Raw genomic sequence first — 27,570 nt, 5'->3', positions numbered from 1 at the left:
GATCCAAAAGGAGAGTCCAACCAAAAAGATTAGTTCGATAGGTGGAAGAGTCCATTTAGCCTATAAAACAATTAATATTTCTTTCTTTGATAGATGAGGGAAATCGACACATAATAATTGCCCTCGCTTGAGAACCGTTGGTCTCTTACGGCTTGGCACCCATGTTGGGTCTAGGCCGCCACTCGTGGGACACGGTGCCACACGTGTATTGACTGGCTCTGATACCAGTAGATAACTCAACCCAAAAGAGAACTCATTTAGCCTATCAACCTATTAATATTTCTCTTTTCAACCGATGAGGGACGATTTGGCACATAACATATGTGCATGGATGCAAGATTTTTCAATAAAGCGCTAGATTGTGATTATACTTTGTAACTTGCTGTATTTCCTTAGCTCAATTATTTTTTTAACAAAACAGAGATTGATGATTGCCAATGGAGGCAAACTTCATTTGATTTACAGGCAATGAGTAAATAGTACAATTTGGTACTGATGAATGAGGGCATCCTCAATCTTCATAAAGTCTTGGTTGGGGAGAGGAGGGTCAAGGATGGATAGAAGTGGTGCTACACCAAAGGCCAATCAATTCCAAAGTGCTCAAGAAGCATGACATAAGAATGACATTCTTCATAGAGGATTTCAATCATCAAGACAGACAGGATACTGAGTTTTAGCACTGAAATAACTAGGAGCAACACAAATGTCTTTTTTTGTTTTTAGTGAAATAGGATAAGTTTTCCTTCTTCCAATAGGTCAACCAGTAATAAGGAGTAGTATATTTTCAAGGGATCTAGTCCATGTCATATCATTTCTTTGGAAATGTTCGCTTACAACACGATGAAAGTGTTCGATTATAGGAGAGAACACTAGTTCAAAGTCTTGTTATAAAAGACTAACTAGCTCTACAAATGAAAATTTTGGAGCAGTCTCTAGATAATTGATTTGATCTGTTCAAAAGGAATTAAGAGTTACAACATGTTCAAACTTATTACTCTTTTATGGACAATTCTCTATACATACTCTACTCACATTTTACTCTGTTTAATTTTTCAATTTTCCACTTTCTGAAAACAAGCAAAAGTTAATGATGCATTTTACCTGACCTACAAGCAGTGAACTAATACAGCTGTTAAAATCCAAGAGTAAACTAGAAAAAACAGTACATTCTTATTAGGAGTTTTCTATCCCTAGTACATACTCAAACTTGTAATTCACTTAGTGGCACTATTCTATGGACCTATATCCTATGATCATTATACAAGGACTCAGATTACATTGGCATCTCCATCTATCGCCAATTTTTCCACTGTCTGACTATCTCCATTTCCAATATTACACACTGGAAATTATTAGACCATCATCGCTATCATCTATTACCTTGTTGGAATTAATACGCTTGTAGCTTGCAATATACTTTTCGCTGTTGTTTCCAAGCAGGGGAGCAACATCATACTCTGGATCTGACGATTTTCCTCCAGAATTCCTAAAGGACTTGCATCGATGAAGTATCTGCAGAACCTCCTTCATGGAAGGCCTGCTTGTAGGTAAGTTGCTCGTGCATATAAGCCCGAGTCTGAACACAGTCTTCATTTCTTCCAAGTAACATGCTTCCTTGATATCTGTATCTAACATATTATCGATGGCATTGTTCCCTTCTCCGTGCTGCTTCCATGCCCATTCTGCCAGGCTTGTATGCTCTTCCCCGGAATTTGGTTGTCTTCCTGTCACTAGCTCCAATAACACCACTCCGAAACTATAGATATCGATCTTCTCATTCACTTTCGTTGTATAAGCATACTCTGTAATCAAACAGTAAATTCTGTTAGATAGTTTGTAATATATATGAAGTGAGATTGTCCCACGACGGAAGGCGAAATGAGTTTGATAAATATTAAAAGCCTGGGTATTTTCAGGTTTTATTCAAAACTTGAATTTAAATGGACACGTGTGTTCCTGAAATAAGATGACTATTTAAAATAGTCACTTTTCTAACTCTGTCAATTAGGCCTTCTTTCATGAAATGGCTAAGAAAAATCTGCAAGTATAAACATGAGTTTTGCTGCATCCTGAAGGGAATAACTTGTATCTTCCCAATCTGTATACGGGCAATATTTCTTTAAGGAAAATCAATTCTTTCACGCCTCAAAGTCATTTCTACTTCGATTATGTTTCCTATTTTTCTAACAAATTCTTCATTAGTCATACTTTCGATAATATTAAAGAAATTGAGCTAAAGGGATCATTGCTATTACCTGGAGCTATATAACCAAAGGAACCTGCAACAGCAGACATGGTGTTAAGCTCTCCTTTCTTCTCTAAAATCTTGGCTAAGCCGAAATCAGCAATTTTGGCCGTGAAATCAGAATCCAACAAGATATTGCTTGATTTTACATCGCGATGAATGATTGGTGGAGAGCAATCATGGTGCATATAGCAAAGTCCTTGAGCAGCTCCAATGGCAATCTCCAATCTTTTTGGCCAATCCATGACTTTATTACTCAAGGTAATTCTCTTCTTTCCATGAAGCCATCTATCAAGACTGTGATTTACCATGTACTCATAAACGAGCAACTTAGAATCCTCGCTTGAAATACAACACAATAACTTCACTATATTGGAGTGTCTAATAGATCCCAATATCTGAACCTCAGCCAAGAATTCTCTTTCCAAAATGTAGTCTACTTTCCTATCACTCCAAATCCTCTTCACAGCAACATATTCATTTGGTCTGCCAATGGAAATTTGGTACACCTTACCTGATCCACCGCTTCCAATCATGTTATTTTCTGTCAAACTCGACAAAATGTTTGCCTCTGTGAAATCCAACCTTTGGAATGAAGTTAACTTCCAGCTTGCAACATCGCGCTTGTGCTTCTTCCTCCTGTAGTCCCTAACCATGAACAAGGTCGATACAACGGAAAACAAGAAAACAGCGATTGCAAGGACTAAAATCAGGGCTAGAATTCCATGGGACAATCTTTTGGAATCGCCGACTTTGGCATTGCAACTCGGAAGAAATGGAAGCGAGTTAGTAGCACAAAGGCTGGGATTGTTCAAGAAACTGTTATCAAAGGCTAAGTTAGCAAATGCATCAGGGATTTTTCCGGTAAGTTGATTGGAAGATAGGTTAAGGCTAGTGATCCTTCTTACACCTAGTTGAGGTGAAATTGGACCTGAAAGTTGATTCTGAGACAAATCTAGTGCAACAAGATCGGGGACTAAACCGATAGCTGCTGGAATCTTGCCAGAGAGTTTGTTCCTGGCAAGATCCAAAATTGCTAAAGATTTCCATGATCTTATATTGGCTGGAATTTCTCCGGACAACGAATTACCATCAAGCTCTAGCCGTGTTAGCCTAGAAAGACTAGTCAATTCCACTGGAATCTGACCTGAAAATGAATTGTTACTTGCAAGAAGTACCACTAAACTAGCCCAAGAAGATATTCCCACCGGAATTTCACCAGAAAACTTGTTGTTATTGATCTCTAATCGCGTAAAATTGGATGCGACTTTGCTCGGTAGCTCCCCGGAAAATGAGTTATCACTCAATATCAAACTTGTCATGTTAACCAAAGTCCAAACTCCAGATGGAATCTCACCTGAAAACTGATTCTTAGAGAGCTGGATTGTACGTAAAGTAGAACAAGTTTCCAGTAATTTTGGTATTTCACCGGATAAATTGTTAACATAAGCTACCACACCAAAGAGAGTTCCTCCAGCACACAAATGTTCTGGCAATTTTCCAGTGAATGAATTAACTGAAACTTCAAAAGCTTCCAGCTTTGAATGAAGTCCCATTTCAGCTGGTAAACTCCCATTTAATTTATTCCTGTACATAGAGGTGGTAAAATTAGTCTATGAAAATCTGACCCGCCTAAGTTTGGGATGGTCACTAATCCGCCCATTCCATTAAAAAATTGTGATGAAACATGAGAAATCTTGTTTTAAAAAAAACTTTTTTTTTATATGTTATATATAGCCATAATAAAGAAAGAACTTTGTTAAGTGCTAAAAAATTATAATAATAATAATAAAAAAAAAAAAGACTTAGTAAGAATTGAGTTGGTTGGATTATTACCCGCTTCTTAACCCATTATAGCCCAACCTATTTAACTTTCGGGCAATAATCAACCCATTTATTGTTGGAGACTTATATAAATATATACTTCGGGCATCTAGTTTACCAAACATGGCAGAAGTATACATTATCTATACACTTTGACTATATAGGAATGTACATTATATGTATAGGTATGCATAGTATATGTATAGGTACGTATAATATATGTATATTTAGTATAAACTATACGCTACCTATACACTATACACTATGTACATATTTTGTGAATTAGATGGCCAAATGGTATTTGGCTGTAATTTTCCTATTTATTAACTCATTTCATTTTAACGCGCTCAAATTCACCTCAACGTGGCCGTTTGACATACCTGAACACTTTGATTTCCTTGAGAGTTGGAATGTTGGCTATGCTTTGTGGAATTGCTCCATACAATTGATTTGCAAACAGATTCAAAATCTCCAAATGTTTCAATTCTCCAATATTTTCAGGGATTGTGCCAGTCAAATTGTTGGAAGAAACATCAAATTCAATCAACTTTGACAACTTAAAAGTTTCAGGAATCAAACCCGAAAGCCGATTGTTGTACAAGTAAACATACGTCAAATTCTTCAACAAAAACAATCCAGATGGCATTTCCCCTTCAAGATTATTATAAGCCAAATCAATATGCTCAAGACTTTGAAAATCTCCAAAACTTTCAGGTATTTCACCTATCAATTTCGTATCTCTCATCCAAAAATACTTCATTTTTTTCAACTTCCCAAATTCCAATGGTATTCTTGCTGGAAAAAACTCATTAAAAGCCAACCCCAAGTTTTCAAGATTCATTAAATTTCCAATTTCAACTGGAAATGTTCCATCAAACAAGTTCATATGCATGTACAAGCTCTCCAACTCAGTCAAATTTCCAATAGCTGATGGGATATTTCCAGTGAAGTTATTGCCACCCAAATTAAGATACTTGAGTTTCTTAAGCTTGTGAATATCCTCAGGAATGGATCCCACAAAGAAATTCTGAGAAAGGTCTAAATGTTCAAGATTGGAACAGTTGTAAAGAAAAGTTGGGAATTTTCCAGGAAGATAGTTCCATGCAAGATTTAGAAAAGTAAGGTTTTTTAGCTCACAAATGGAACTTGGAATTTGGGAAGTTATGTCTTTTTCTTGAAGTAATATTCCAGTGACTTTTCCATCATTTGAGCATTCAATTTCAGGCCAGTTACATGGCATGGAAGTAGAGTTCCATGAATTGAGTGATTTTGGGTTACCCCATTGATGTTTTATTTTCAATAGTGTGTTAAGTTCAGTTGTGGTTGGTGTTTGTGAAGTTACAAAAATTGGTATGAAGTTTATTAGCAGAATAATGAGATGAAGGGATTGTTTTCCGGTGAACATGTTGGTCGGAAAATGGGATAAAAGATAGTGCATGATTAAGGGTTGATTTTAGTAATGTTTGGTCAACATTGGAGGTGTGAACAAAATGACAAATGCAGAAAAATGAATTTATAGATATGGTATGTAGTACGGTAAGAAGAAAGCATCATTACTAAGTTGATTAAAATAACTAAGTGGGCAAGTAAAGTATTGGATCCAGTTGAAGCTTCCATCGAGCTGCCTAACATAAAGCTTCGAGATTTGGGCCCTCTTTTTTGTCTTTTGTTTGACCATTGAAAAACTTTCTGTTCAACACACTGTGCGTTAGCCGTCCAACAACCCACGACGTAAATATTATTCGCCGAGTCGTCCACTTAATCATTTACACACCTCTTAAAAAAAATATAAATTTTTATATAAAAATAAATAATTTGACTAAATTACTTCTAATTAAATAGACATTAAAATTTGATCATATAACACTTAATAGGAACAAATTTTAAAAAATAAATTTAATTCTTTCTTGATTTGATAAATGTACACTTTTTTTGATAAAAAAAATGGCTAAATGAATTTTTTTTTTATCCGGAGAGAGTACTCCCTAATATATACAAGATTTGACGATTTGGAAAATCAAACGCCTCATTTTTTGACTTAGTAGATCCACCCTCGTATAAATTGTTACCTCTTATTTATAATTAAGTAAAAGGTTAAAAAAAAATCGCAGAGAAGTACTCTGGAGATCAACATTATTAAATACTTTTTTAAGAAGAGTAAAAAATCTTTAAATATATTTTTAATTTTCACCTTCAATTTTACTTTAAAAATCAAACTCCCTCTCAATTATGAACAATAGAGATTTTCCTCTTTTATTATATGCAATGTCTATTTTACCACTTTTTCAATCTTCCATCTATGTAATACCTTTTTATATTATATAATTTTTTTTAACGTAGATATGTATAGATTTTTATTTAAATTCATATTATAAGTAGAATAATCCTTTTATAAATTTATCACAAAATCTAATGTTACTTTTTATGTTTGATATTTAGTGCATGCATGCATGTGTGTGTATATATATTACCCGTTATTTTTACATATATGTGTATATGTATATTTAAGTTTCACTTCCCTCTTATTCTCTATTGCCAGTATATAAACGACCTTTGATTGTCATTAATGGAATATTTTAAATTATAATTTACAATTCATTTATAATATAAATAGATAATCTTTTAGGAATTTGTTATGAAATATACCTCTATTTTATTAATTATTTTGTATTACATGCATTAAAATATATTTATAAAGTTATTTTTACTTGTATAAGTAGATATCAGAGTTTTGATCATTATTTTAAAAAATAATTTATTTATTCTCATTTATTTCATTATCGAACAACATTAAGTTATATACTTAACTAGTATTTCTCACTTTTCCTTTTCCGTCTCGAAAATAATATTTATTTTTTATAGGAAATTTGTTACCTAGATTAAAGAGATTTAAAAAATTAAGATTTTAAAGAAGTAAACGAAACGATGACAAGTTGATAATGTAAGGGTAAAATAGAAATTTTAAAAAGTCTATTAGAATAAAGGAGGGAGTTTGATTTTAAAGTAAAGTTGGGGGGTGAAAACCATTTTCACCCATTTTTATTTATCAAGGTCATTTCAACTATTTTTTAAAAAATATTAGTTATATTAATTTCCCTTTCTCTCATCTCTTGAACCTATTAGTCGCAGATCCAAAACCAAAACGACCCCCTAATTTTTTTAAGTTGTGAGACACATTAACTTTGAATTTAAGTCCCCAAAGAAAATACAAATCAAATTAAGAAAACAAAAAAATAGAAGGGGATCAAACTTCTTAGTTAAAATCCAGATGTTAGGAATTACACAAGAACTCAATAACCTTTATAAGTTAGAATTTTTCTAATATAAAAAAGGGAAAGTAATATTAGTTGCAGTGTTTAAAGTATTAAATATTTATAGAACTTATGATTAATGATAAGAGGGAGTTACGATGATATATTTCTACTATATTAGAAGAGTGGGTTGGATCGTCGTCCACTCACTCTTCTAATAAAGTTTTTTTAAAAAAATAAATAAGGTGGGGCCCACTCTTCTACAATAGTAAAAATAAAAATAAAAACAAAAAATTTAAGGTGAGGTCCACATGAAGAAATAGGAGACAATTGTAAAAAAAAAAAAAAAAAAAAAAATTAAGGTGGTGTCCATGTGAAGAAGTAGGAGATAATTGCAAAATAATAAAAAAAAAATATGACATTTAAATAATGATAATAAGTTCAAAAAATGGTAAAGGTACGCTTAGAGAAAATTTAAAGAACAGAAATTCATGAAAAAAGAAATAACGATTTAAATTGAACACAAAAACCGCTAAAAAAGTCATAAAACCAAAAGATTTAAAACTTATACCTTTTGGGTATAAGTTTAGACACATACGTCTCACACAAATAATGAGGAATAACATCAAGAAGACGAAATATAAACAGTCAAGAAACGTATACACATATTTTCTTAAAATGATGAAGTTGGTCTATACTTAAAAATTTAAGACTACAACAGATGCTAACACATGAAAGCGCTTTTCAGTGTTGTTGAGTAGAAAAAGATGATGACATGAAACTCGATAGAAGAAGGTGTATTTCAAATCTTTCAATTGGAGAACCAAACCAGAAAAGCCATATATGGGAGAAACGGACTAAATAAAATAATTTATTAGTATTTTCAATTAAACGAATTATAATACTTTCTATAATAAAAATTCCATAATTATATTACTAAAAGGTACTTTCTCTATCCTAATTTATGTGACATAGTTTGATTAGGTATGAAGTTTAAAAAAGAAAAGAAAGATCCTTGAAACTTGTGGTCTTAAACAAGTCATAGATATTTATGTGGATTTAAATCATTTCATTAAAGGTGAAATAAAAAGTTTCAAGTTAAATGATTTCTAAACATAAAAATATATCATTCTTTTTAAGACAGACTAAAAAAAAATATAATATTATTTTTTGTATTGGTCCTGTGCTAGCACGGTTTTCATCATCTAGTCTACTTGAAAAGTCTTTATATTTTGTGGAAATGACGGAGACATATTTCGACTGTTAGTCAAAGTTTGTTTCATTTAGCTTTCTAGAAGCAAAAGGCAATAAATTTTTAATCCAGAACAAATTAATAAAAGCTGCAAGGAATAGTCTTATTTAGTAGTGTTAATAACAAAACTCAAGAGTATGAGAATTAAGAAGCTCAAAGGGGGTGCGGGGACGTGTGGTAGTGAGACAAATAACCTGTTTGGCCAAGCTTCTAAAAATAGCTTTTTTGAAAAAATATTTTTTTTAAAAGTATTTTTTTTAAAAGTACTTTTAGCTAAAAACAGTTTGTGTTTGACCAATTAATTTAAAAAGTACTTTTGAGCAGCAATTAGTATTTGGTCAAGCTTTTAAAAAATGTTTCTTTGTGTATTTTTCTCAAAAATACTTTTCAAAAAAGTGCTTTTGGGCAAAAACTGTTTTTTTAGCTTCTAAAAAACTATTTCTGCTACTCCCCAAAAACACTTATTTTCTCTCAAATGCTTAGCCAAACACTTCACTTTTTTTTTTAAATAAGCACTTATTGAAAAAATAAGTACTTTAGAGGGAAAAATAAGTTTGGCCAAACAGGCTAAAATTACTCCACCGTTAACTAACGATGTTGAGTTCGAGTTTGAAAATGGAAAGATTCCAATAAAAAACACCTTTTTTTTTCCTTCTTATGAACCTTATATAATGCAAAATAAATTAATTTGATAACTGAATTTCGAATACCAAATAACTACATTAGGTTCAAATTCTGGATAATTATACCGAAAAAACATACGTAGTAATTATGATTAATGATAAGAGAGTTTGGTTCATTTTATCTAACCTAAAATTTTGTCCTCATGATTTGTCTAGCTAGTATTTGTTCAAATTTGGTTTTGCTAGGCAATGAAGTCCGACAATTTAGTTATTGCTATTATTACACGACTTAAATGACCCAAAAAGTGACTAAAAGTACCAAAATAACCCAAGAAAAAAAAAGTGATCGAACTAACCTTTGCAAAAGGACTTAATTGCAAAATTGCAGTTTGGTCCTATTGCGCACTAATTTAGTGCGCAAAGGGTAGTATTTTTTTTTTTCCACACAATTTTAAAGCTCTCAAATTCACTTTTTTTCATACTTTGACGCAAGATTAGTCATGTTTCAAAACTCCGAAATATTAACATTTTCTATAGAACTTGATATCTTTTTTTTGCGGACAATAATGTTGGCTTATTACATCAAGTTTACCTAAACGTTTGGATCGTCATTTTACGGGTTGTAAAGTGCCCCGAAGCAAGTTTTGTTTGTTTGAATCTTGTTAAGTTTAGGTTTAAGTCTTTTATTTTATAAGATTTTGTTTTAAGCGTTTTATTTTTTAGTGAACGCATTACTTTTTTGCGAATGTACAAATAAAAATATTATATTAAAAAATAATTCATCCAATACGAGAGGTTCAAAATAATTCATTGCAATAATCAAATAATACATCATTATTTACAATAACAAAATATTTAAAACAATACATCAACTACGGGAGGCTCTTCTACTACGAGACGTACTTGCACCACCATGGCCTCGTAGGCTACACAAACGCTTATCATGGCCAAACTCCTTACACGTAGAGCACCTGCGAGAGTATGTCCTATCATTGACATCCATTTGATTGTGAATTTGAGTTCGTGCGTTAACCCGAATTTAACGGATATACTCCTTGTTAGCAACCATTGAAAATGGCTCGTTTGGCCAATAAGCTTGATCACCAAGTGGGTAGAAGCGGCCGGCATATGCTTTAGCGTAACTTTTGACGCTGTATTCCGATGCCACATAACTTGATACCGTTTTTCCCATTGCCTCGAAACACTTTACGACATAAAAACACAACATGTGGTATGTTTGCCACTTATCACAACTGCACGTTCTCGTGCCCTCATAAACGGTATGTATGTTTCCTCCCCTACCCTGGTAATAACCTGTTCTGACTTCATACACACGTTCAACCAGGCTATACTCGGTCATCTTGTGCAGCTGACATTTTTGCCTGTGATGCTCCATCATTTTTAAAGGTTTTGGCATCCATCTCCCACCCTCTACTAATATGGCTCTGGCTTGCTTGGTTCTTGTCACAAACTACTCCACAACTTGCATGAAAGTCATTATTACCATTGCAGTAACGGGTAGTCCCCAAGCAGATTTTAGCAAACCATTGAATGACTCCGAGCTGTTTGTTGTAAGCATCCCCTATCTCCTGCCTTCATCAGCATGTAATATCCATTTTTCAACTTCGATTTTCTTTACTAAGTATATGCTTCTGGACTCACTGCCTTGATCGTTTCCATCCACACAAGCCATTTTTTTTGTTGATTCTCCATCGCAGCCGCCCACATCAATTTGTTGAGTGTGCCGTTTCTAAACTTCATTTGAAAATTTGCCTTAATGTGCTTTAAACAATAGCGATGGTAAGCAAAAAGAGGCTGCCACCCCTCTAAAGTAGACATGCTGTGCATTATGCTTTGATGTCGATCAGATAGCACGCATATGCCCATACGATCCTTAATAATGTGCTGCCTCAAATGTGTCAAAAACATCCCCCCATGTGTCATTGCTCTCGTTAACGGCAATTGCGAAAGCAAGAGGGAATATCGACCCATTGGCATCCATTCCTACAACAATCAGTAGCTTGATGTCGTATACACCATATACATGCGTGCCATCTATGGATATGACTGGCCAGCAGTGAGCAAAACCATCTATAGATGGTTTGAATGCCCAAAACACATAGTTGAATATATTACCGGCCAGAAGCCTCTACTCTACAACAGTTCCAGCATTGAATTTTTGTAGTGCTGCCATATACATCGACAACGTCTTGAAAGAGCCCTCGCAATTTCCATAAATCATCTCAAACGCACACCTACGCCCAAGATATCCCTTTCTCTTGCTTATTGTTTTTTAATATACCATCTTAACGTTTCTAATGCAATCTTTGATGGGAATCCTGCACAAGTTTAAACAAACAATACTTAGCAATGACAATTTAATTGATGTAAGAATTATAATGAACTAGGTCGAATAGGTTACCTTGAGGTTTCGGCAACGTATTTTAGTAGCACTTGAGCAATCATATTTATATCTAAATTAAAATGATCTGCTCGATTCTCTCCCATATCACAAGTGTGACGTTTTTGGAATTTTGTGATAACCCATATACCATCGGGCTTTTGAATTCCCTGAAGCATCCATGCACAACCTTGATACTGTCTTCTACAAACTACTCTCCATATTTTTCTGGTTGAATCATCAACCCTATTCTCCCTAATTTCCTTGTAACAATAAATTTTGACTGTCCTTTGCAATGCCTTTTTTAATCCGAACACCATCCCTTTTTCAAGGTAGCAATCATCTTTTATAAGATCGGCCGGTTCTTTCCACATTTTTTGACGAAATTGATCATCTTCTCTGGTGAAGACAAAGGCATCAGCCCGACCTTGAAGATTGTCTAGATATGGAATATTGTCAGAATGTCACTGCATTGGGCTTTCGAGAGGGCTTTCGGGAGTTGGGTTTTCCGGCAGCGGAGTTTGCATCAATGCTATTAAATTTGCTTGCTGCCTACCAGATTGAACATCGACGACCTCTTCGTCTTCATCATTATCATCAGTTTCTTCTTGCTGATGTCTCACAATAATTTGGACAATCATCACCATCTAAGAAAGGTCTCTTCCTACACGAAAAGTAACATATTTTAAATACCAACATCAAATATATATGGATTATTTAATATCAAGGTGATGAACCTACCGATGTTGATCTATATTGACATGGTTTGGAGAAAGATCATCTCCACCGAACTAAGTGGATTGCCCAAAATCAACATCTGGTACCACTGGCGAGTTTTGTGAATAATTTTCAGCTCCACCGAACTGAGAGTTTTTTCCCATATTACTCATATCAGGTGTGTAACCCCTACAAAGATACCAAAAATGGATATTTACCAATAAATAAAATAAACACGTGCTACTACACAAAATAATAATTTAAATATGGATATTTACCAATTTTCAGTGTAAGTTTGATTAAATTGCGGGCTTAGAGTTTACGGCGTGACTTGACCACTCAAAATGTGTCCATAAGAACTAAAGTCCCTATAAGTATTATCATGAGTAGGCTGGACTTGAGGGACTTCTTTAGGTATCTTTTCTATATACATTTCAAGAACATAAATGGCGACTAAATCCCTATATTCTTTAGGCGCCCTCAAATACTCCCTTAAAGAGTCATCATCATTGATATTCCACACACCATAAAGCACTACGCCTTGTGAAATGTTGTGTGGATATCTGCCAATTACAGATAATCCATACTCTGTGGGATCAGTGTTCATTTTTTTGTGTAGGTAAGTGACTAATGTTTCGTAATTTAAAGTTATTGGAAACTTTACATGGGCTTTTGGTTTGATACTATAACGAACGGTATTATTGTCATCAAGTATATCTCCATCCCAAAATAGAGAAACCCTCATGGTTAAAGAAGGCGAAGATATTTTTTCTTTGAAGTTTGAATATTTTCAAGAACTGAAAAGACTTAAACTTATGAAATGGATGAGTTTTTACCTCATCCAACATTCATATTAAATAGACAAAATATGAGCGCAAAAGTGAACATTTAAAAAATGTGGAAACCCTATTGCGCATGAAAATACTGCGCAATACTTTTGCGCATGAAAAATGTTGCGCAATAGGATAAGATTTTTGAAATAATGCAGCATGGTGTTATCAAATCAAGCATAGTGTGTCATAAAAAGCAGTCAAATAATGGAGCATTGTGTTATCACATCAAGCATAGTGTGTCATCTGTGGCTCATTTATTGCACATTTAAATGTTGCGCAATACAAGTTAGTGTCATAAAAAGCGGATAAATAATGCAGCATTGTGTTGCCACATCAATCATAGTGTGTCATAAAAAGCGGTCAAATAATGTGTCATCTATGGCTGATATATTGCGCAATACAAGTTAGTGTCATAAAAAGCGATCAAATAATGCAGCATGGTGTTGTCAAATCAAGCATAGTGTGTCATAAAAAGTAGTCAAATAATGGAGCATTGTATTGTCACATCAAGCATAGTGTTTCATAAAAAGCGGACAAGCATAGTGTGTCATCTATGACTCATATATTGCGCATTTAAATGTTGCGCAATACAATTTAGTGTCATAAAAAGCGGTCAAATAATGGAGCATTGTGTTGTCACATCAAGCATAGTGTGTCATAAAAAGCGGACAAGCATAGTGTGTCATCTATGGCTCATATATTGTGCATTTAAATGTTGCGCAATACAAGTTAGTTTCATAAAAGCGGACAAATAATGCAACATTATGTTGTCAAATCAAGCATAGTGTGTCATAAAAAGCGGTCAAATAAAGGAGCATTGTGTTGTCACATCAAGCATACTGTGTCATAAAAAGCGGACAAGCATAGTGTGTCATCTATGGCTCATATATTGCACATTTAAATGTTGCGCAATACAATTTAGTGTCATTAAAAGCGGACAAATAATGCAGCATTGTGTTGTCACATCAAGCATAGTGTGTCATAAAAAGCGGTCAAATAATGTGTCATCTATGGCTGATATATTGCGCAATACAAGTTAGTGTCATAAAAAGCGGTCAAATAATGCAGCATGGTGTTGTCAAATCAAACATATTGTGTTATAAAAAGCAGTCAAATAATGGAACATTGTGTTGTCACATCAAGCATAGTGTTTCATAAAAAGCGGACAAGCATAGTGTGTCATCTATGGCTCATATATTGCGCATTTAAATATTGTGCAATACAATTTAGTGTCATAAAAAAAGGTCAAATAATGGAGCATTGTGTTGTCATATCAAACATAGTGTGTCACAAAAAGCGGACAAGCATAGTGTGTCATCTATGACTCATATATTGCGCATTTAAATGTTGCGCAATACAAATTAGTGTCATAAAAAGCGGACAAATAATGCAGCATTGTGTTGTCAAATCAAGCATAGTGTGTCATAAAAAGAGGTCAAATAATGCAGCATTGTGTTGTCACATCAAGCATAGTGTGTCGTAAAAAGCGATCAAATAATGTGTCATTTATGGTTGATATATTGTGCATTTAAATGTTGTGCAATACAAGTTAGTGTCATAAAGAGTAGTATATAACATGATTGACGAACAACTAGCATTCACATTAAAATGAGTTATCATGTCATTCTATACCCAATTTGTTGATATTAGTTCTAGTACATGTTTTACCCTACAAGACATATTCAAAGCAATGGGTAGGACGTGGGAACTAAATGATGATTTTAAATACTCAAATAACTCGAACAACAGATTCAATCGACAATACAATAACACAATAAGAGATGAGTGGGATTGGCGTGTCAGGGAGGCTGTAGCACTTGAACAAAACTTGAGGTCATTAGGGCTTAAACGCCCAAAAAAAGTGCCATGTCAATGCCTCGTGACATTCCACAAGAGTTGAATTTCGCTCTTAACCGTTTTCGCGAAGAGAACAATCGGATGAAAATACGTTGCCTAAGGGTAGAATATGGTCAACATGATTACGTAAGATTCAAATGCAAGTGGGATTCAGACTGTGAGATGTACGATGAAGATTAATATTTTTTTATAATAAAGTAAGTAGGTAGGGTCATAATGACCACCCCCGAGGGCACTTGGGGCTTTCCATCTATATAAGTATCCTTTCATTTGTTTTTAGACTACAACATATTCAATGTCGAGTAGTAGAAATATAAATTGGTCTTTATTCCTTCCAAAGGATTCGAATAGCAATGGTGATGATAGTTCAAATCATAGCAGCTATTCCAGTGAACCAAGTTTTCTTGATAACAATGATTTCAAACTAGACGATTTGAAACCCCATCTTCTTATAGAGCGTAATTATGATTTTTGCAGCGTGAAATATTCAGATCCCCGAGAATATTTTTGCGGGTTACGCCGAGAATGGGCACATCGGCATGCCGAATCAGAACGTCTTGTTCGTAACTTAAAAAATCTCAACGCTCAAATCCCAATAAGGTACTTAATAACCATGCCTCGAGTAAGTCCAGAAACTTGCGAGTTTGCCGTACAAAGGATTAGAAAAGAAAACAACCGAATTCTCGCAAGACGTTGTAGATTTTACTTGCTAAAGTTGGCCGAAGAACAAGCATCATCAACAAGTAGAGAATTAACGTTTACAGAAAAAAGATATGTCTTAAGAAACCCAAAATATCGTTCTGAGGACGATATTGAAGACTTCTATTCTGATGATGATTAGGGGTTATTTTGGTTCACTCTCTTAGATTTTGGGTAATTTAAGTTTCGGACTCCTGCGGTTAATTTGTTATTATTAGTTTATGATGAAGTACCAATTTGAATATTTTTATTATGTTTTTAATTTGCTTTGATTGTTATAGTCTATTATTAATTTAAATAATCTTCTTAGAGTTAATAATACATAAAAAGTTCAATAATTCACAATTTTAAAAAGAAGAAGATAAATTAGTACATAAAGGGTGAGGATTACATAATAAATGAAAACATGCAACTAGTAAAAACAAAGTACATAAAAATAACAAAATAAATAGAAAATACATAGAAAAACAAAATACATAGAAATATTAAAACTTAATAAACAAAATACATAGAAATAATAAACAACAACAACATAACACAAATAATCTTCCAAAATTTCAGTTTTTCTTTCAAAGCATTTTTCTGATGTTGAGTTTCTCTAAGGTTAGCCTTGAGAAAACTTTATTTTTCTTTGGATTCTTTTAGCAAGACCTCCAAAAGGTCAATCATTTCTTTAGCTTCCATAAGCTTAAATTGCAAGTCAAACTTCACGGTATCTCTTAAGATACGTGAAGTTGCGGTATCTCTATCAACAGGAGGCTTTTTAATCTTCGCCGCCACCGTTTTATCCACGGGAATGCTATCTTCCCAATAAACATATTTGCAACCGCCCATATCCTATAAACATTACAAGAAAATCAGTTTTTAAAAGTAAAATATGTAGATAATGTGAATAAAATTTATAGCCTAAAAAATTATAAAAACACTTACTTCGGGCACTTTACAACGCTAAAAATGACGCCTCGGATTATTTTCGGTCCTTGATGTTTTTAGCTTACAATAACGACCACATTCACAAACATCGGGTTTCATAGCAAAGTTTGACGTTTCAGAGCTTTGAGAGATGATTTTGGGGGTAGAGGGGTGGTGGGTGGGCTAAAGTATGTTGAAAGAGTGAAAATGGACGAGGTGAAGAAGAGTAACTTGAAAAAATAAAGCGGGTAGGATTTTTATCAAACCCAACCTATATTGCGCACTAAATTAATGCGCAATAGGACTTAACTGCAAAATTACAATTTGGTCCTATTGCGCACTAATTTAGTATGCAAAGGTTAATTCGGTCACTTTTTTTTTAATGAATTATTTAAGTACCTTTGGATACTTTTTGGGTCATTTAAGTTGCGGGCTCATTATTACACATCAAAATGTGCACGAGGTTGGCTGTGAGATTCGCTTAGCTTCTAGAGAGGGGCTCACTAGTCTACAACAACTAATGGAAATATTTGTTTAAAAAGGACAAAAATAGTTCTTATAGGAATATGTCATTTTAACTAACCTAACCACAAACAAAGAGGGTCTACAACAAGAAATCTAATTAATTCAATCACGACATTAAGCAAGAGACATTGATGATCCATGGAATCTTCTACTGAAACTTATAACATTTTGCTAGAATTCTTTTGAAAATTCTATGGAATCCAAATATTGTTAGCCAATTATGTTGCAAAAACAGCATCTTTACCAAATTTTCACTCATGGAAGCAAGTATTTCATCTCTCTGCAAGTGAATAAATAGATCCGATAAAATCTAAAGTGGCAAAAATGCTGAGCCAAGATTATCACGTTGGTTGCACTTTGTGTATATAAATGCAAAGTGGTAAAATAATTCTAAAAGAGTTTGCATTTTGTTTTGCTCCCTAATCTTCTCGTGGGAATCATGTCATGTGGACCCTCTGAAGAGTTACTTTTAAGATTATGGCCTCAGTCGTGCAAAATCAAAACTCTTAAACGTTGAATTTAAAACTCACTCTTTAGAATAATAAATAAATAAAATGCAGAAAAAAGAAAAAAAGAAAAGAAAAAGAAACCCCACTATTTCTCTAATATAAACCCTTAGAAAGTTCATAATTGCTGGTGAAGATTTGAATTTGTTGAAATATCACCGTACATCACTTATTCGTATGATTCATTGATTCTGCTTCCTTTCTTTTTCTATTATTCCATTAAATGTATATTATTCATGACTGGGCAATTTCAAATGCTGAAGGAAAATTGTCCATATATTATTCATGGCTGGACTGGTTGGTGTTCCTTTCACTTTTTCCAATAAAAGGAATTTTTTTTACTAAGCTTTAGATAAAAGTATATGTATTCATGGTGAAATTCACCTTCTTTTCTTAATGGCTGTCAATTTCCTTGTCAAAATAGGAGAAAATATCATAAATATTAAAAAGAGTAAAGCATTTTAAAACGTTTTATCTTTAGAAATATTCTCACATAAACTGAATTGCGTTAAGAGTAGCACGAAACATTAATTAATATATACACTCTATACCAAAATTTACTATTTAAAAATTAAGATGTTGTATTTATTATTAGAAAAGAGAAAGAAAAAAACGAAACGGAAAAAAAAAAAAATTAACACGTGAACTTGTTCGAAGTCAATACCAACTCCATAAGCTATCTTAGACACACATATTTTTTTTTTCTACTTAAAAAATGACATGATGAGTGACCACATAATGCTAAATCCTTTTTCTTTAGAGCAATTTTTATGCAGAAACAAAATTATTAACGTACAATACAGAAAAAAAGTAAATGAAAAAAACTTAAACAACCATCAGTGTGTAGAATACAAGCGATCTCTTGTATAAATTAAGAATACATCAATTGGTACGATAGTGTGCCAGCCTGCCAGGCTTGTCTTAGCTTCTCAGCATTACTTTACACTTTGTAAGCTGCCAATTTGTCAAACCAAGAATCATATATAATCTCATAATTTAGATTTAAGTTCTACACCTTGAAAGTTTAGAGAAATTTTACACCAATTTAATATGTCATAGAAATTTATTGCTCAATTTAATCACACGAGGGAGCAACTAAGAAATTTAAATAAGGATTATTGGATCTCTCTCGAGCTGAGAGGCATAGAAGAAAATCTTAGATTTTGCTTATTTAATTTTGTGGTAGGACTAAAGCAAAAGGTATTTGTTGCTATCGACACTTATCTAATTATCATTTAAGATTTATTGTGTAGAATGTATGTTATTATATGTAAATTTAACAAGTGGTGTAAAGCTTTTAAATTAACAATAAACAAAACTTAAACTCCATAACTTAATTATATGTAGTAGTGATTTTTATTAGCTCAAGATACGTTGTATTACTACCGGACAAAATTTGGATGTCAAAAGAGGCCTTGTTTCGTTTGCGGGTTTTTTAAGAACTTGTCATATTATTTAGTATCTTTGTTTTTACTAATATATAATAATATCTCTAAATATATTTCCAATTAACTTATATTCACATCGGTGACAGATGAGAACAAAATTTGTCAATCGGTTGACCCGGGACCGGTTAAGATTCCGGTTAGCAAACCGGCGGGTTACCAGTTTTCGAACTGTTTCAGGCTGACGGTTATCGGTTAACCGGTACCAGTTAGCCAGTTTGTTTGGCTCTAACTGGCCCAGTTCCGGTACCCTTCTACCAAACCGGTAACCAGTTAGCCCAAAAATCTTTATTTTTTGTTTTTTTGCTTAATTACGTATTTTACACATAAACTAACACTATAGTTTATTAGTTTGTCTATGTGTGTGTATATATATATATATATATATTAGTTTGTCTATGTGTGTGTGTATATATATATATATATATATATATATATAAGTTTTATATATATCCATAGGTTATAAGTATTAAGAAACTCAAGATTGTATATTTTTAACTTAAGTATATTTATATATGTTATGTATATAAGACTATAAGTATGTACGTGTGTGTGTATATATATATATATGTTTAAGTTATATGTATTACTTAAGTTTATATATTTACTAACAACTTATGAGTATTATAAAATTCAAGATTGTTTTTTTTTCTAAGTATATAACTTTCTATTTGATAACGTAAGTATATGTATATTATAAGTATGTTCTAAGTATATTGTAGGTATATATGTTTAAGTTATATGTATTAGTTAAATTTTATATTTACTAATAACTCATAAGTTCTAAAAAATTCAAGATTGCATATTTATAAATATATATAGCTATAACTTTCTATTTTTTTAATTTAAGTAGATATATATTATAAGTATATTCTAAGTATATTATAGGTATTTTGGACCAAAAATCTTGGCCGTTGCCAACGGCCATATCATCAATTTGGACCGTTGGGCAACAGCCCAATAACGACTGTAATCTCCAGAAATTAAAAGAAGATTTTTTTAAAAGAATTACCGGTTAACCGGTCGGCCAACCGGCCGGTGCCCGTTAACGGTTAGTCATTTTTGAAACCGTAACCGGTCCGGTATACTACGGTTTCCGCAACCGTTAAGCCGGTATACCGGGGCTGGTTCTAGTGTCGATTTTACCGATTCCGGTTACTGGTTTTAACCGGCCCGGTAGCCCGGCTTAAGGAGAACTATAGATATAGTCAAAGCATCCAAATTAGGTACCATACCCAAATTGTGTCGGATCAATACGAGTGCGGCAAAAATGTTGAAATAGATCTGAGCAATTACATAGTGTAGGTCATTAGACCCTATGTATGGGACATGATTGCCTAGTAGCAAATAAATGGAAGGCTATCTGATCACTGCTACTATATAGCAGTCAAATATAATCCCAATATTCGCAGAACATATCCATAATCTTACGTGTGCATCAGTGCATGTCCGAAGTTTAATTTCAAAATTTCTTTTTCATATACAGGTAAAACGACTAACCCTTTTGAATTATTTGTCCATTGAGAAAAAAAAGAAAAGGGTAGTTGGCAGCCTACATGAATGATTTAATGCTACTAAAACCAAAGGTTAGCTAGGTAAAATATGTGTTTTTTCAAGATTAGGGAAGACAAAAGGTTTGGTAGATAAGAAGGAAAAAACATTTTGTAAGAACCTTCATAATTGCATCTTCCATTCACATTGCCACTCGATAATCCTTTTTCTTTTGGTTCGGTGAAATGAAATAAGATGACAGACAATGGGATTTGAAACTATCACTCTATTGGTGTAGAATCGGAAGTTTGCGACTTTAACTCGGTGAAAATTTATCTGCACCCGATGTCTATATTAAGTCAATAATTTCATGACATGTGTTTGCATGCAGATCTTTAACACTTAATTATAGTTAATTACAATATCATGTATTTTCACATAATTAAATCAATTAACTAAATAAATTACATAATTTGATGTAAATATCCGATATGAATAAATATTTACCATTGAGCTCTCTTGGATGCCTAGTTTTAGTGTGTCATAATATAAGAGAATAATAGAATTCTTAAGACTAATCTATGACTATTTAAATTACAAAGTCATAGTCATAGTGGGTTAACACGGGAAAAGAGAGAGTGGAAAAACTGTAGATGAAGGAAAAACGTAAAATTCATGAAGTTGTTACTTTAGTTGGGTCACCTTATTGGTATTAGACCTGCGTTCAAAATCAGAAAACAGAAACCAAAAACTGGAAACGAAAAAATCAAAAACTGGAAAAATGAAAAAAGAAAAAAACCAGAAACTGGAAAAAAAAATATGCAGAAACTAAGAAGTATTTGAGACCACAGAATTCACTGTGTGTCCTTAAGGAATTTAATCCCCTCACTGTACCCGAGGTTGTGGATTACTTCCTCCCAGGATAAAACGGATATACCTGTCGTAGGAGTAACGGTACCTCAGACTTCGACGAACTCAAATCAGGCAACGAACCACACACAGACTCGAGAGTTTTATTTCAGGGAAAAGAATGCAGAATTTGCAATGCAGAAAAAAAAAATTCAGTGGTCAAAAAATGAGGCATCGCCTCAGTTTATATAGCCGCGAAACATACCTGTTCATAACAGGTTTGGTGGCTGTTCGGAAAGGCCTTGCCTTTTTCGAATAAGAACGTTGGGATTTAAATTTAATTAATTACCAAATAAAAAATAATTTCAGAAAATGAAGATTGAAGTTAAATAAATTTGGTCCAAAAAGATTATTAATCAATCAGATCATTTGACCAAATCCGAATCCGAAGCCGAGCCGAGCCGAGCGACGACGACGGCGTGAGGGGAGTCCCTCTTCTCAACCCTTTAAGAGCTAGAAGAAGTGCTTTCTAATATAAGCACATAACTTTCCCTTTCTACCACCAATGTGGTACAAAACTCCTTTTCAAAGGAACTTTGCTTTAAACTTCATTTTTCTTCCATTGTCCTTTTCCCTCCATTTCTCATTTACACCAACTTAGCTAGCTTCAATCATTAACTAGCTTTAACAATCCCCCACATGAATAGGGAATGGCTATATGATGAAAAACATGCATGACAAAAAACTGTGTGATTCGTAAGCAAGGATTAATCGAATCTGGATAAGTAGATTTCTCTGTGAACTTTCCGTAGTGAACATATGTCGGATATACTCGGTCAATCGGTAGATTTGATATCTTTGAACCGTCGAGCTTTGGTGTATACCTAGACAACCACATGTCACACAATTAACTCTTTAACCGTCTTTGGTTCTCATTGTTTTGTTCGTTTCAACCATGAAAACTGCCTGGTTCATAAGTGCGTAGAGAACTGGCCTTACAGAATTCTCCTTGAAGCGACTTACACTTCACACTTACATAGGTGATTCCTAAATGTGTCATCTCGTAGATACACTATTTGATATACCCCATATCAAACTTAGAAACCATTAAAAAGCCTTAATGCTTTATCCTGGTACTGAACATTGTCTCACCACGAGAATAGACCAAAAAGTTATTGTGACATTGTTGAACCGTCATCAATGACTTTGTTTGATCTCTTTGAACCTAGATCTTGGGATCTCCAGTCTTCTAGGTAGAGTTACCGCCACGATGACTTGTCCTCGGCCATAGTCCCATTCCCCTCGATGATCTTTCAACCACCTCTCTAGTTAGGCCTTACTTAGTGGATCCGACACATTATCTCTTGACTTAACATAGTCAATTGTGATAATTCCACTATACAGTAGTTGTCTAACGGTATTATGTCTTCGTCGTATGTGACGAGACTTTTCGTTGTACATAACGCTCCCGGCTCTTCCTATTGCCGCTTGACTATCACAATGTATGCATATAGGAGCCAACGGTTTGGGCAAAAATGGAATGTCTTCTAAGAAATTCCGGATCCATTCAGCTTCTTCACCGGCTTTTTCTAAAGCTATGATCTCAGACTCCATTGTAGAGCAAGCAATACATGCCTGTTTGGATGACTTCCAAGACACTGCTCCTCCACCTATGGTAAAAACGTATCCACTTGTGGATTTAGTTTCAGTTGAACCGGTGATCCAATTTGCATCACTGTATCCTTCAATAACTGCAGGATACCTGTTATAATGCAAAGCAAAGTTTTTGAGTATGTTTCAAATACCCCAAAACTCGTTTCATTGTCAGCCAATGATTTTGGTCGGGATTACTAGTGTAGCGACTTAGTTTACTTATAGTACACGCAATATCAGGTCGCGTACAGTTCATGATATACATCAAACTTCCCAACACTCTAGCATGCTCCAATTGAGAATGACTTTCACCTTTATTCTTTGCAAGAGCAAGGTTCATATCAATTGGCGTCTTTGCAATTTAAAGTCCAAATACTTGAACTTTTCAAGTACCTTTTCAATATAATGAATTGAGACAATGCTAGACCTTGAGGAGTCTTATGGATTTTAATTCGCAGAATTAAATCGGCAACTCCTAAGTCTTTCATATCAAAGTTACTAGCAAGCATGCGCTTAGTAGCATTTATGTTAGCAATGTCGTTACTCATTATCAACATATCATCCACGTACAAACAAACAATGACGATGTGGTTCGGAGTGTTCCTAATGTAGACACATTTATCACACTCATTTATCTTGAATCCATTTGATAGCATCGAATGGTCAAATTTTGCATGCCACTATTTGGGTGCTTGTTTTAGTCCGTAAAGAGACTTAACAAGTCGACACACCTTCTTTTCTTTCCCTGGAACTATAAACCCTTCGGGTTGTTCCATGTAAATTTCTTCCTCCAACTCTCCATTTAAGAAGGCTGTTTTCACATCCATTTGATGGATTTCAAGACCGTACACTGCGGCTAACGCTACTAACACCCGAATAGATGTAATCCTCGTTACCGGCGAGTATGTATCAAAGTAATCAATACCTTCTCGTTATCTAAACCCTTTAACAACTAGTCTTGCCTTATATTTATCAATAGTGCCATCAACTTTCATTTTCCGCTTGAAAATCCAATTTGGAACCTAAAGGTTTGTTCCCTGGCGGAAGATCAACCAATTCCCAAGTATGGTTGTTCAATATGGATTCTATCTCACTATTGATTGCCTCTTTCTAAAATTGAGCTTCCAATGAAGACATAGCTTCGTTGAAAGTTCGAGGCTCATTTTCTAACAAAAATGTTAGAAAGTCTGGTCCAAAGGAAGTAGACGTCGTTTGACGTTTGCTGCGTCTTGGATTTTCCTCATCAGGAACATTTTCCTTTGTTTCTTCCCGAGGTCGTTTAGATTCTTTGCTAGACGACTCACATTCCTTTTTATACGGATATATGATTTCAAAGAAGTCAGCATTATCTGATTCAATTACCGTATTCACCTGAATGTCGGGATTTTCTGATTTGTGAACCAGAAATCGATATGCCTTACTATTTGTGGCATATCCTATGAAAACACAATCAACGGTTTTAGGTCCTATTTTTACCTTTTTGGGTTTAAGAACTTGCACCTTGGCCAAACACCTCAACACTTTGAAGTATTCCAAATTGGGCTTCCTTCCTTTCCACTTTTCGTATGGAATAGATTTTGTTTTGCTATGGGGCACTCGATTGAGTATTCGGCTAGCTGTTAGAATAGCTTCCCCCCACAAGTTCTGGGGTAACCCAAAACTTATTGACAGGGCATTCATCATTTCTTTCAGTGTTCTTTTCCTTCCGCAATTCCGTTTGATTGTGGCGAGTAAGGGGCAGTTGTTTGATGAATAATGCCATATTCCAAACATATATTTTCAAAAGGAGATTCATATTCACCGCCCCTATCACTCCTTATCATTTTAATCTTTTTGTTAAGTTGAGTCTCAACTTCAGTTTTGTACTGCCTGAATGCTTCAATTGCTTCATCTTTACTATTAAGTAAATAAACGTAGCAATACCGTGTACTATCGTCAATAAATGTTATGAAATACTTTTTTCCACCGCGAGATGGGATTGACTTCATGTCACAAATATCTGTATGGATTAAGTCTAAAGGACTTTGAATTCCTTTCAACTGACTTATAAGGATGTTTAACATACTTATATTCAACACAGATTTGACATTTTGATTGATTGCATTCAATCAATTTGGATTCATGCCGGGGCGCTCGACTACAGAAGTCATTCATATTGTATGAAGATTGGTGGAGCAGTATAGGGAGCGGAAGAGGGACTTGCACATGGTATTCATTGACCTAGAAAAAGCCTACGACAAAGTGCCAAGAGAGGTCCTATGGAGATACTTGGAGGCTAAAGGTGTACCTGTGGTGTACATTAGAGCGGTAAAGTACATGTATGAGAGAGCTAAGACCAGGGTAAGGACGGTAGCAGGAGACTCGGAGCACTTCCCTGTTATGATGGGGTTGCATCAGGGATCAGCTCTTAGCCTGTTTCTATTCTCCCCGGTGATGGATGAATTGACGCGACAAATACAAGGTGAGGTGCCTTGGTGTATGTTATTCGCGGATGACATAGTCCTGATTGATGAGACTCGCAACGGAGTTAACGATAAGCTGGAGGGCTGGAGACAGACGTTAGAGTCTAAAGGATTTAAATTGAGTAGGACCAAGACAAAATACTTAGAGTGCAGGTTCAGTGGCCTACCACGTGAGGTTGACGAGAAAGTGAGGCTTGGTACCCAGGCCATTCAAAAGAAAGGAAGTTTCAAGTATCTTGGGTCTATTATACAGGGAGATGGGGATATCGACGACGATGTTTCACATCGTATTGGTGAAGGGTGGATGAAATGGAGGCTCGCCTCCGGAGTGCTGTGTGATAAGAAAGTGCCACCAAAACTTAAAGGCAAGTGCTACAAAGTGGTGGTTAGACCGACTTTATTGTACGGGGCGGAGTGTTGGCCAGTCAAGAAATTTCACGTTCAGAAGATGAAAGTCGCGGAAATGCGAATGCTGCGGTGGATGTATGGGCACACTAGGAGGGATAGAATTAGGAATGAAGATATCCGAGACAAGGTGGAAGTGGCATCGGTGGAGGACAAGATGTGGGAAGCGAGACTGAGATGGTTTGGGCATGTGAAGAGGAGAGACACAGATGCCCCAGTGCGGAGGTGTGAGAGGTTGGCTATGGACGGTTTCAGGAGAGGTAAAGGGAGGCCGAAGAAGTTTTGGGAAGAGGTGATTAGACAGGATATGACACAGTTTCAGCTCACCGAGGACATGACCTTAGATAGGACGTTGTGGAGGACTCAGATTAGGATAGAAGGCTAGGTAGCTTATCCTTTCACTATAGTAGTTGTAGTTTTGCTCATTTGTTTATTGCCATTTGATTTCTGCATTTGATTGCTGCTTATATTTGTTGGGCCGTTGTACTTTGGTTATCTTATTTATCTATAGTAGTTAATGCTCCTTTCTTCCCGGATTGTTCTACCATGACTTTCTCGCTTTTGTTATTCCTTGTTTTCATATTGTTTTCGATATGCTTGGTCCTATCTGACCTTTTGTCTTGTTTTTCCTCTCTTGTTCTCCTCTCTTGAGCCGAGGGTCTTTCGGAAACAGCCGCCCAACCTTTCAAGGTGGGGGTGAGGTCTGCGTACACTCTACCCTCCCCAGACCTCACATGGTGGGATTATACTGGGCTTGTTGTTGTTGTTATTGATTGCATTCAAACTTAGGCAATACTTACAAACTAATCATTTTTCGCAAGGTCCTATAATTGACATGTCCTAAACGTGAATGCCATAAATCATTTGACTCAAGCAAGTAAGACGAAGCAGAAACTTTTTTATTATTAGCAACGACCATTACATTCAGTTTGAAAAGGCCCTCTGTGAGGTAACCTTTTCCTATGTACATCTCGTTCTTACTTATTACAACCTTGTCAGAAACATAAACACACTTAAAACCGTTCATCACTAGAAGTCCGGTAGATACTAGTTTTTTCCTAATTTCAGGAACATGACAGATGTTGTTGAGAGTCACACCTTGCTAGAGGTCATCTTCAGCAGTATCTTTCCATAACCTTCAATCTTAGCCGTTGCAGAATTTCCCATATATATGGTCTCGTCGGGCCCGGCGGGGGCATATGAAGCAAAGGCTTCTCTAACAGCACAAATGTGGCGAGTGGCGCCAGAGTCAATCCACCACTCTTTCGGATTTCCCACTAGGTTGCACTCAGACAACATAGCGCACAAGTCATCAACTTCCTCGTTTGTTTCAACCATATTAGCCAGACCCTTCTTCTTTTCCTTTTTCGGAGCACGACAGCCTGCAGCTTTGTGTCCGATTTTTCCACAATTGTGGCAGTTTCCCTTGAATTTTCCACGATTGTTCCTCTTTTTCAGATTCGTTGGGGGCAGTTTCAACAATATATGCTCCCCCTATGGTTGATCTCCCATTAGCCTTCTTTTCCACTGCCTTGTTATCTTCCTCGATTCTCAACCGGACGATGCGATCTTCCAGTGTCATCTCCTTTCAAGTAAGTTTTGAAGTCCTTCCATGAAGGA

The 27,570-nt window shown here is 34.9% G+C and overlaps 1 protein-coding gene across 1 annotated transcript; it reads right to left on the bottom strand.

The window, feature by feature from the left end:
* Positions 1–1,033: 1,033 nt before the first annotated feature.
* On the bottom strand, positions 1,034–5,637 carry LOC132635843 (receptor-like protein kinase 5). Its single transcript, XM_060352410.1, has 3 exons — positions 4,450–5,637; positions 2,256–3,832; positions 1,034–1,802 (listed from the first exon to the last, which is right to left on the bottom strand). The coding sequence occupies exons 1-3, from the start codon at positions 5,505–5,507 to the stop codon at positions 1,336–1,338; spliced, it is 3,102 nt and encodes a 1,033-aa protein (XP_060208393.1). The 5' UTR covers positions 5,508–5,637; the 3' UTR covers positions 1,034–1,335.
* Positions 5,638–27,570: the final 21,933 nt, after the last annotated feature.

This window comes from Lycium barbarum, chromosome 4 (genome assembly GCF_019175385.1).
Source record: "Lycium barbarum isolate Lr01 chromosome 4, ASM1917538v2, whole genome shotgun sequence".
NCBI lineage: Eukaryota > Viridiplantae > Streptophyta > Magnoliopsida > Solanales > Solanaceae > Lycium > Lycium barbarum.
Note: the sequence above shows the minus strand (reverse complement) of the source record. Positions and strands in the feature narration are given on the sequence as shown.

Excerpts from the sequence above, each read along its gene's own strand:
- LOC132635843 (XM_060352410.1), bottom strand. The coding sequence starts at position 5,507 with ATGCACTATCTTTTATCCCATTTTCCGACCAACATGTTCACCGGAAAA. Across the intron at positions 3,833-4,449 it reads AAGGAAATCAAAGTGTTCAG|GAATAAATTAAATGGGAGTT; the intron begins GTATGTCAAACG and ends CTCTATGTACAG. Across the intron at positions 1,803-2,255 it reads CTTTGGTTATATAGCTCCAG|AGTATGCTTATACAACGAAA; the intron begins GTAATAGCAATG and ends GTTTGATTACAG.